Source organism: Bombina bombina, chromosome 3, assembly GCF_027579735.1.
Source record: "Bombina bombina isolate aBomBom1 chromosome 3, aBomBom1.pri, whole genome shotgun sequence".
Taxonomy (NCBI): domain Eukaryota; kingdom Metazoa; phylum Chordata; class Amphibia; order Anura; family Bombinatoridae; genus Bombina; species Bombina bombina.
Genome location: NC_069501.1, coordinates 1142468640 through 1142480746, shown reverse-complemented (window position 1 = coordinate 1142480746; position 12107 = coordinate 1142468640). Strand labels below are relative to the sequence as shown.

Sequence of the window (12107 nt, the reverse complement as noted above, 5' to 3'; positions counted from 1 at the left end):
CGGCAAGGGAGGAGGGGTATAGTGTAGGCGGACCTCCGTTTTTATATTTACAATATCAAAACATGTTACAGTAAGTGTTGAATGTCCCTTTAAATAACGTTAAATTAACTCCAAATTTAACTTAAACTCGTTGGTTTATCCAAAAATTACTGCACCCAAGAAGTAAGGGGAGAAATAAGGCTCTAAAGTACTTAGATCAACAAATTGTCAGATTACAATCAAAAATACCCTCTGCAGAGCTGTGGCGCCTACCTGCCCCCAGGGTACTTTGAAACAACTGTCCAACACTCCAGACCAGAGATACACTGTCCAGGAGCCACCGGAGTTACTGCTTGCTGCTGCCTAGTCTGAAGGAAGTGCGCATCTGAGCGTGCAAAAATAAGCCCCGCCCCTTAAGGTCGATGCCGGAGTAGGCCCAAACACAACCGCTTTGGGAAGCGGTTTTACACACAAGTTATCAAAACCAATATACACCCTCAAACACATCCCAGTAAATCATACTGGTTATTGCCAAAATAAAAACCTTATGAACCGTTTTTCCATTGTCTCTCCCATAGTGTCATAGAATGCCCATATAATGTCAACTATCTAAAAATAAAATCCAGGGACTCCAGTAACACCCTTCTGTATAATAGGTCTACTGCTTACCCCATTCCCATACAGGGAAATACATGCAAGCCAGTTCTGATATATAAAGTCTCCTCAGAAAATAAAAGGCTGCACATACCTTAATGCTGCTTGTAGCATGAAACCAGTCTCCACACTGAAGATGTCTCATCTGTTACCTTCAGAAGTCTTGTGGGAAACAGCGTGGATCTTAGTTACAGCTGCTAAGATCCTCAACCTCAGGGCAGAAATCTTCTTCCATAACCCCCTGAGCAAAATAGTACTCACTGGTACCATTTAAAATAAAAAACTTCTTGATGAAGAAAAATAAAACTAACACCTCGCTTTACCTCTTCCTAGTATAACACAGGCAAAGAGAATGACTGGAGGTGGAGGGGAAGGGAGGAGATTATATATATATATATATATATATATATATATATATATATATATATATATATATATATATATACAGCTCTGCTGTGGTGCTCTTTGCCACTTCCTGTTAGCAGGAGGATAATATCCCACAAGGATGAAATCCGTGGACTCGTCGTATCTTGTAGAAGAAATACCCCTTTTATAGGGACATAAAACCCAACGTTTTTCTTTCATGATTCAGAGAGAGTATACAATTTTAAACTACTTACCAATTTTCTTCTATTGTTCATTTTTTTTAAATTTTCCTGTTATTCTTTGTTGAAAATCAATAAGGTAAGCTCAGGAGTGTGCATGTGTCTGCAGCACTATATGGCAGCAGTTTTACAACAATGTTATATATCAGTAAGAGCACTAGTTGGCAGCACTATTTCCTCTGATGTAGTGCTTCAGAAATTTGCACGCTACCTACCTATCTCTCCAACAAAGAATAACTTAAGAGCAAAGCAAATTTGATAATAGAAGTAAACTGGAAACTTTTTTAAAATTGTATTCTCTTTCTAAACTATCAAAGAAAATGTTGGGTTTCCTGTCCTTTAAAAAATGAGAAACATTCTTATCTAAAAAAATAAATAAACAAACATTACAAATGAAACCAGTGTGGTGGGGGGGGAGAAATACACATTTTTGGAAATTCTAAACAGTAAAATAATAAGATTATAGAGATTATCTATCTAAATACACACATTTATATCATGTAATGCAATACAAAAATTCAACTGACTAAATTCACCATACTTACGTAGTCAATATAAATGCTCCTTCAGAGCATCGGTCCAATGCCTTTCGAGCTGGAGGTTTAGCAGCAAATTCAACAAATCCTTTGCCTGTAGGTCTGCCACGATCATCCACTATGACCACTGCTCTTTCTACTGGTCCAAACATGGAAAATGCTTCTTCAAGAAGCTCATTTGAAACAACAGAAGAAAGATTTTTAACAGTCAAGGCAGCTCCATGAGTAGCAAATCGAATGCGTAGAGGCCTATTTGTCAGCATCATACCATCAAGCTCAGCTTTTGCAATTTCAGCAAGTGTCCTTGATTCCTGAGGAAGAGAAAATAAAATAATTGGTTATTTATTTATAAATAAAATTTATGACAAAGGAGATAGAGGGCGCCACAGTGCAGCTCAAACTCCTCCACAGATAACAATAGATATTAGGAATCTTACTCACAAGGTATAAAGCAATGATGTGCAATATAAGCGGTCCGGAACCAACCAGTCATCCGGTAGACACAGCGGAAATTCAACCAATGGAATCCTCGTCCCACCCAGGAGAGTCCAGAGATCCACAAAGTAGATGAGATGATGAAAGTGTCCCAAGAATTGGATAGGCAGCAAAATGAGTATAAAAATGTATTACAAAAGTTAAAAACAACAGCAACGCTGTGACACTGACACTGAGAAACGCGTTGCTGTTTTTAACTTTTGTAATAAATTTTTATACTCATTTTGCTGCCTATCCAATTCTTGGGACACTTTCATCATCTCATCTACTTTGTGGATCTCTGGACTCTCCTGGGTGGGACGAGGATTCCATTGGCTGACTACTCTGACACAGAGTAGAACGGACCTGCATCTAATCTTGGCATCTCTGGACTCTCCTTGGTGAGACGAGGATTCCATTGGTTGAATTTCCGTTGTGTCTACCGGACGACTGGTTGGTTCCGGACCGCTTATATTGCACATCAGTGCTTTATACCTTGTGAGTAAGATTCCTAATATCTTTGTTATCATCTGTGGAGTTGTTTGATCTGCACTATGTGGCGCCCTCTATCTCCTTTGTCATAGATCATCTTATCCTGTGTTGTGGCGCGACACTCTAGAGGAGCTGCCTTCAGTCTTGGATCTGTGCCATTGAGACCATCAGGAATTATATTAATAGGACTATTGTATTACTGAACATTATTATTTGGACTATTTGCCCGATCCATCTGTTTAACTTGGTGTTTGTGAGTTGTTAGTATACTGTACATTATCACATTTTATTGATTGACTGCCCTACATTCGACGGTCCTTTGGGCATATATTGCATTACTTATCCATCCACTCAGTTTCTATATATATTTTTAATTTGTCCCTATTTATATCTAATTTGTGTCTTGGCGCCTCTTACAAGTACCTGTGTGGCTATTGTTGCCATCTGTGTACTAGTTTGTCTTTGTATAAATAAAATTTGTTGTTTCAATTGCCAAAAGATTTAAAGGGCCATAATAGGCGAAAAATGTCATGCTCTAATTCAGGATTGTTGACCATACTCTGTGTTTGTAACCCCCATAACAGGGTTAAACACACAGTAGAAGTGCTGCTCAGGACCCACAGAAAATAAATTATGCTTACCTGATCATTTCCTTTTCTTCTGATGGAAAGAGTCCACAGCCGCATTCATTATTTTTGGGAAATAAGAACCTGGCCACCAGGAGGAGGCAAAGACAACCCAACCAAAGGCTTAAATACTCCTCCCACTCCCCTCATCTCCCAGTCATTCTGCCGAGGAACAAGGAACAGTAGAAGAAATATCAGGGTGAAAAGTGCCAGAAGATAAGGACGCCCCACATAAAATTACGGGTGGGGAGCTGTGGACTCTTTCCATCAGAAGAAAAGGAAATTATCAGGTAAGCATAATTTATGTTTTTCTTCTTGAATAGAAAGAGTCCACAGCTGCATTCATTACTTTTGGGAAAACAATACCCAAGCTATAGAGGACACTGAATTCCAAGACGGGAGGGTACAATAGGCGGCCCATACTGAGGGCAGCAAGCCTGAACCTGTACCCGATAAAAAAAAAAAACGCTTCGTCTGAAGCCGAGAAAACTTAAAGAGGAAAAGCCCTAATGACACTGACTCGCAGTCAGTCCAGAAGCCAAACCAGAGACTGCAAACTGACTCGACTGAGCCAACAGTCCTCCAGGAGACACCGTCTCCCAACTAACAGTCGTCCACCGCTCATCTCCACAAATAAAGGAGACACCAGCCGAAACCCCAAGGGAACAAGGCAAAGGAGAACTAAAGAAACTGAAAGGTCCCCTAATACAAAAAAAGAACACCTGCACGAGTGAGCCCAGCTCACAGAGACCCAAAGGGGCCCAAAATGGAAAGGAGGCCACGCCTATACCAAGCGAAACCCGGGATAAGACTGGACACAGAGACAGAACAGACGTCTCTCCAACATCCTACAAGCACGGATTGCAACTGAAGAGGCAAAGTTCTCCCAGTGTCAAGAATACCAAGGCATTCGATCATGAAAGTGTGTAATACACCCAGGTGAGAAAACCCAAAGTCCATAACAGGACGACACAGAGGATACTTGCCAGGAAGAAGCAGTCAAGTAAGAAACAGACCGCAAAAGAAACCCCCAGACAGAGGGCACGCTCCAGGCAACCTAAGTCGCCGGACCTACACACAGGTCCTTAAAAAGGGAACACAAAACCTCAATCGAGGCCCCCTGAGAAGGAGAGTATACCCTCAGAACCCGAAGGAAGAGTAAACTCTCTTCTGAAATCAATGGAGACAGTTGAAAGGAAAATCTATACCCTAGCAGACTAAGCTAACAGGATAGACTCAACAAAGCTCACACATAAAAGAGGAGACTGCAACCGAACGCAGTTCCATAGACCGTTTGGCCATCCTGACCTGCAGACCCACAGCCAGCTGGACCAACCCAGCCTCAGGGATCCAAAACAGGGGAACCAAAGAATCCCGAAACAGGTACAGGAACAAGCATAAGGATAGCACAGCCATCCCCACAGAGTACAAGTACAACCCGACTCTGAAAACAGACAACAAGGCCATAGACCTAAAGATCTATCAACATAAAGGCCCAACAAGTCTGCTTGGAGCCAGCAAGACCCCAGGGGGAACCAATCCCACCTTTCTGCCTCCCATCCAGGAGAAGCCCCAAGCAAGGACTATCTCCATAGAGCGGAGAATATCCCCTAAAGAAAAGGGATGATTCCGGAAAGGCCAAAAACTGTCCTCAAGGCCCGAAGGCACCGGCTAATGGAAAGTGAAATTCCCAACACAGATGTCCTAGAAAAGGACCCCCCTACAAGTAGCTTGCCACGCAGAGGCACAGCCAACCCATTCGCCAGGGAATCCACGGGAAAACTGGCAAGCTGATCAGGGGACCACCTTAAGGCCACCCTAAGGCGCACCAGAAATTGGACATCCAATGCCAGCAGCTGGGTATGAACCAACCACCCTTGAGGCTCAAGCCACACGGCTAACCACCAGATGACATGGGCCACTCTGTGGCAAATAGTAAAAAATACTCCGAAATCCTGGTCAACCATGACCAGGTTTGGTAGATGGAGCAAGGACATAAACCAAGTTCCCACTACCGTGGAACACACCGACCAGCCCTGAGATTCAAGATTCCAAAACCACCCAAGACTGGGTCAGGAAAAAGGCCAAGCGAAGCTTCAGCAACCAAAAGTCTCAGGGAGAAAAACAGGTCCGGGTACCCAATAGTTCAGGCAAACCTTACCCTAGAACTTAACACCCCAACTGGTCAAAAAGCCAGACGCAAGGGTATGGATGCATATCCAGAAATCCAGATAGCAAGAGAACTCGAAAGCCCCGACCAAAGGAAGGAACCACCCCTAGCTAAAGTCTAACGCTCCAAGGAGCAAGGCTAGGAGTTGTATGACGATACTTCTCAGAGCCTCAAGACGACCAAGGGATACCTCAAGGTCAAAAAAATCCTCCCAACAGGACTAGTCTCCCTAACAACTCGGCACAAGCAGAGGACACAAGGAAGAGAAGGCACTAAGCCTACCCAGCTCCGGAAAACCCTGAGCTAAACAAAGTCCCTGCAGGGAACAACCATCACCCGGAAACACAGATCCTTAAAAGGAGATCCACTCACCTGGAGACACCCGAAGACCCAAAGGCCTCTTGTAACGCAGTCAAGAGCAAGAGCTGCATCTAGATACCTAGAAACAGCTTACGCGTACACCTGCAAGGTGTCAAAAGCTGCAACAGGTTTCAAACTGCAAACCCTCCGCATGCTAGACAGCTATCTGTACAAGCTGTTGGATCAAGCCCAAAAGGATAAATCCAGAGGCTTAAAAGTGAAGACCAAACTGCTCAAAAGCAGTAAGGGTCATTAAACCCTCCCACCCTCCACCACATGGGAGAGGAAACTAAGTTCTGATGAAATCAGATGTCAGAGTGACGCAGCGGAAAATCTCCCCTGCCCAGTCCTCTATGACTAAAGGCTATAAGGACTGAAACAATCCTCCACCTCACGGACCCACAGGTCCTCTCGAATGCTTAGTTGAACATGAAAAAACAATGATAACCCGAGCACTTGTCGCTTCTACCGAACCAGCCGAGCAGAACAGCCGCAAAAGACCGAACGAACCCGACAGGACCAGCCTGCACCTAGGGCCCCAACCGGCAAGCTGTGTAAGTTCTCCCTCGTAGAGGAAAAAAAAACAGAAAACAGACATTTTTAATAGAGGACTAACATTTCCAAACAACTTCCGAAGAAGTAATAAAGAGTATCAATCCCAGAAGGTTCCCGAAGGAAACAAAAACAAATAAGAAACATCCCATCGGATACAAATGAATATATATATATATATATATATATATATATATATATATATATATATATATATATATATATATATATATATATATATATATATATATATATATCTCAACCCGGAGGTTAACGACACAGGCCTACCCGCAGGACCAGCCAAACGGAGCCCTATCTCACAAAACTGGGAAAGATCTCAAACCAATAATCAATACTTCATCCCCACATGTCTGAGGTGCACCATTTGAATTATCAGAAAGTCCCCGTATAAGGTAACGATAGGGTCATTCAATAACTGAAAAACATGTCTGAGCAATACGCGAAGGCGCACAATCCTGTAACGGAAGGCACAACACTCAGGGACAGTTACACCCGTGAGGAACTGTAGAGGCCTTCCCCAAGGCGGAAGACCCGGGACAATAGGGCACGAGCAAAAACTCAAAAAAACATCTGGACCCTGCAGACGAACAAAAGCCAACATTATGTGAAAGCGAAAGTGCTGCAACCTCCGGGGAAACACACCACCCCGCATGGTGGAACCATAAACTGGGTTACCTGCATGTGCAGAAGTATGATTTGGTAGGGAACTCGTCCCTGAGGACAGGACCCCCAGAGGCGGATGGTTCAGCAGTCCCTTGATTCCCCAAGCCTGAGGAACCAGGCGATCTGAAATGGCATACGGAACAAAACTGGTTGACAGGTGTCAACGAGGCCACATCGGATTCATCACCGACACAGAATCTGAAATCAAAATAATCTCAGTATCAGAATCCTCTGTAACTGAATGTGAAGTTAACACAGTCTCAGTATCAGAATCCTCCGTAACTGGATAGAGTATATTCAAATATGGACTAAAGCAGTAAAAAGTAAACCAGCACCTGACACCCCCAATGGCTGGGGCACTCACCACCTCCTATGACCAGACACCTGCGGACTAGAAAATTTCCTTTGCCACGCGGTCGGGAATACGGAAATGGAACGACGAAACGTATCCACGCTCGAACATAAGGTGAAACGTAAAGTTCAAAACAAGCATGCCCAACCAAAAGGCCGCGTCACTTTCAAAGGCCTCAATGTTCCAACCATGAGCCCAGTAAACATCGCACAAAAGCAGGTTGAATCACATAAACATGATTATAAACCCACCCTGTTCAATAACCCCCCTCAGGAGATATTAACCCTCAATTTCAAGATACTGAAAGAGACTCACTGAGACCCTTATGTATAAGTTAGACCCGCAAGGTGGTAGCCTCTCGGGAAACATTCACTTTACAGTACAATGCAAATAAAGTAAAATGAAACAATCTTACTGGAATCTACGCCGTGGAACAGGAACACGGCCCTTCAAGTGTGATGGATAGTAGCATCACCTCCGCCATGGACTTGAGAGAAGAAAGCAGGCAGCGAAGCGAAGTTAGACAACGCTGATTGCTTTAGGAGCTGTTAATGAGCAGGGATGGTTTCGCAGAAAGAAACTCCCTGCATCTCCGGACTCTAACTTTCATCCAAGCCCTCACTCAGAGACTGACAGGACTACTTAAAACTCCTTCCCCATGCCGAAGAGTACTACCCTCCATAAGAAACAAAAAAAATAATTAAAAATTCTGACACTTCTCTGCCATCCTCCTGGGATGAAAGGCAAAGAATGACTGGGGGATGAGGGGAGTGGGAGGAGTATTTAAGCCAGTGCTTGACAAATCTGTTTAAAAATTAGGAGCCAGTAAGAATATTTGGGAGCCAGGCATATTTTTAGGAGCCAGACAGTTGAATTTGTATATAGATATATGAAGAATAACCCAAAAAGTTAGGAGCCAGGGGTAAAATGATAGGAGCCAGTGGCTCCGAGGTTTGTCGAGCCCTGATTTAAGCTTTTGGCCGGGTTGTCTTTGCCTCCTCCTAGTGGCCAGGTTCTTATTTCCTAAAAGTAATGAATGCAGCTGTGGACTCTTTCCATTTAAGAAGAAAAACGGCAGGCTCAGAGCATAAATTGCTGCTGTTTGGATTACTGAGTTGTGCAACTAGCGCTGCTGATTGGATCAGTGGCATCAGCAGTGCTCCGCGGGTCCTGAGCAGCATTTCTACTGTGTGTTCAACCCCATTACGGAGGTTTAACACACATTGAATATACAAAACCCCCCTAGAGTAGGGTTAGAAAAAAGGAAATGCGTCTGAGCACAAACTACACACAAAGTGTTAGTATTAATCCAGTGCTTGACAAATATGTTCAAAATCTAGGAGCCAGCCCAAAAATCTAGGAGCCAAGTATTTTTCATGGTGTGTGTATACATTATATATATATATATATATATATATATATATATATATATATATATATATATATATATATATAGCCGTGTTAGTCCAGAGATTTAGATATCAAAACAAGAGTTTTTTGCATTGAGCAATGATACTTTTTTATTGGACTAACTATACATTTATAAGTTCTTGAAAAAGAGAGGACATTCTTCCGAAAGCTTGTCAACTTATAAATGTGTAGTTAGTCCAATAAAAAATAAGTATCATTGCTCAATGCAATACTATTTATTGTTATATTGTGTGTGTGTATACATAGAAATGCTGGAATACATTGGCAGATATGCATGAGCCCCTGCATTGATGCAGCTATCACTGTGTAGAATGTTGCATGCCATAATTTCAAGGGCATTGGAAAAAAACACAGGGAAATTGGGAAGAACAAAGTGAAAATCAAATAAAGAAAATACAATACAAAGTTTGTTTGTTTTTAAAAACACACAATTATAAATGATTTTTTATTTTTTAAACAAACTTTGCACTGTTCTTTAATTATTTGATTTTCTCTATATTCCTCCAATTTTTCCTGTTTTTTTTTTACTGCCCTAGAAATGATGGCATGCAACATTCTACACAGTGATTGCTGCATCACTGCAGGGGCTCATGCATATCTGCCAATGCAAATTAGCATTTCTGGGCAGTGATAAAAAAACACAGAAAAATTTAAAAGGAAAAATAGGGCAAATGAAATAATGAAAGTACAATGCGCTCCTGAATTGATGCAGCAATTACTGTGCAGAATGTTGCATTCCATCATTTGGTAGCAAAAAAATCACAGGAAAATTGGAGGAAGATAAGGCAAAGCTAATTATGAAAAGTTTGCAAGAGCAGGGCATATTCGAACATCTTACTGCCCATGATGTTCATGTGATCCCCCCTCAAACAGCTCTCTTACCCTCCCCCTCTGCCCCTATTTCTCTGTCCCTGCTCCTATCCCTCTGTCCCTATAATACCTGTACAGATAACCTATGTTCTACGCTTCCAATAATTGGTGCTGCCTGGAATTTCCCTGCCTGCAGTAATTAACACGGCAGTGTTAATATATATTTGGCACTGACAAGGCTTTGTTTTCCCCAATGTCTCCCTGCCTGTGGCGATTGGCATGACCCATGTTATTGTGAATGGCACTGTCAAGACCTCCTCTGGCACTGCATATTTGCTTCTGATCACTAGAGGAAAATTGTCACTAACAGCCCTTATTCTGTCTGATATTTTACATAAGTTAAACAGCTGACAGTCCAGGTAAAGCATAATGGGAGTGGGGCACAACTTGCTGGTGTTGTCTTAATTCCTTGGCCAGCTCTAAGCATCTTGGCAGTGTCCAATAAATCTCACAGGTGGAAGATATACTATTAATAAAGCAGCACTTTTCTAGCAGAGAGGGAGAACTGCTTGCCTGCAATGTTACATGGAAACTCGGTAACACATACTGAAGAAATCAAGTGGTTGAATTGAGAGAAGTTAATTTGTGCTTCCCGGTGAACAAGTAGCTACAAAAGAATAAGCAGAAATAGGCCTAGGACTCACAGAGCACAAGTAAAATGCAGCAAGGAGAGCACTCAGAGGAAGCCGCATTATGATGTTATATGCTTTGCGAGTACAAAGTCTAATACATTACATACTTTGCCAGCAGAAAAATGTCATACTTTTTTTCCCTCTCTCGGCACGGCATGTGACGTCAGCGCCGCTGCGGCGGTACCCTCTGGAGTCTTGCGCCCTGTACGACTCCACAGGTCCCACACTCCAAAGGCCGGCCCTGCTCACGCTGACTCGATGTCCCACGCTCAGTCCTCTTCCCCATACGCTCCAGCAGACTTCTTGCTTGCGGTCCTGCATTCTTGCCTCCAAATAAACGCTATGAGCAGTAACCCACCAGCGCCACCTTCTTGAATTAGATTGTGTACGCCTACAGAAATGACGTGCGCATGCGTAGTAGCAACCCCTTCAACAATTAGATTGCAATGCGCATCGCCAGCCGCAGCGGGAAGTAAAATTAAACATGCGGCGGGCGGAGGACAGAGGGCAGTGTGGTGGTGTAAAAAGGGACAATAGGGACCGATAAGGGGAATAAAATTAAGGCACCAAAAACTATTTTGAAGGCGCCACTGGCGCCCAGGATAATCAAGCTCTGTATTAATCTATCTTCTAGGATATATGTAATACAGTTAGCAACTTAGTATACTTTGTTATCCATCTACGTTTCACTCCAATATACACTATATTTCTCTATGTTATGCCAACACAACTGGTATTGTAGTGTTTTTAATGTATGTTCGGGCAGCCTATACTGCACTCTTTCGTGCTGTCCTTTTTAATAATACAAAATAAGTTACATTTTACACTATATTAGTGGATTGCAGATTCGTCATCTGTCAATCAATTGACGACTATGGCGGGTGGAGGAACGGCGCTTAGCGTTATAGCATTAAAAAAGGTAAAAATCACAGAAGATCAGGATATATTACCAGTTTGATGAATAAAAGTCTCACTAATTTTTTAAAGTTTGCATTCACTTTAGGATTACATGCTCTAAAGCAGTGGATGACAAATCTGTTTAAAATTTAGGAGCCAGTAAGAATATTTAGGAGCCAGGCATACTTTTAGGAGCCAGATAATGGTATTTGTATATAGCTATATGGAGAATAACCTAAAACTGTAGGAGCCAGGGTTCAAATTCTTGGAGACAATAGCTCCCTGGCTCTTGGGTTTGTTGAGCCCTGCTCTAAAGAATTAGAGCACTTAAACTTTTGACTATTATGGCCCTTTAAAAGCAGAACACTCATTAGTAAGGGAAAGGCAAGCTACAAAGCAGAGTAGGTCAGAATTAAATAAAATTGAAAAGCTTAATGAATTTCAAGTTTCAATAACCCACATTCTTATAAAACAGAATTTATGCTTACCTGATAAATTACTTTCTCCAACGGTGTGTCCGGTCCACGGCGTCATCCTTACTTGTGGGATATTCTCCTCCCCAACAGGAAATGGCAAAGAGCCCAGCAAAGCTGGTCATATGATCCCTCCTAGGCTCCGCCTACCCCAGTCATTCGACCGACGTACAGGAGGAAATATGCATAGGAGAAATCATATGAAACCGTGGTGACTGTAGTTAGAGAAAATAATTCATCAGACCTGATTAAAAAAAAAAAAACCAGGGCGGGCCGTGGACCGGACACACCGTTGGAGAAAGTAATTTATCAGGTAAGCA

At 42.5% G+C, this 12107-nt stretch overlaps 1 protein-coding gene across 2 annotated transcripts in view; it reads right to left on the bottom strand.

The window, feature by feature from the left end:
* Positions 1-12107, bottom strand: part of PSPC1 (paraspeckle component 1) — a 442506-nt gene that overhangs the window by 382143 nt on the left and 48256 nt on the right. For both annotated transcript variants that reach the window (XR_008401465.1, XM_053708532.1), the window contains exon 2: positions 1784-2085. Coding sequence is in view for 1 of the 2 variants with exons in the window: in XM_053708532.1 (XP_053564507.1) it covers positions 1784-2085 (302 nt within the window). In the remaining variant the exon portion in view is untranslated. The remainder of the gene's footprint in view (positions 1-1783; positions 2086-12107) is intronic.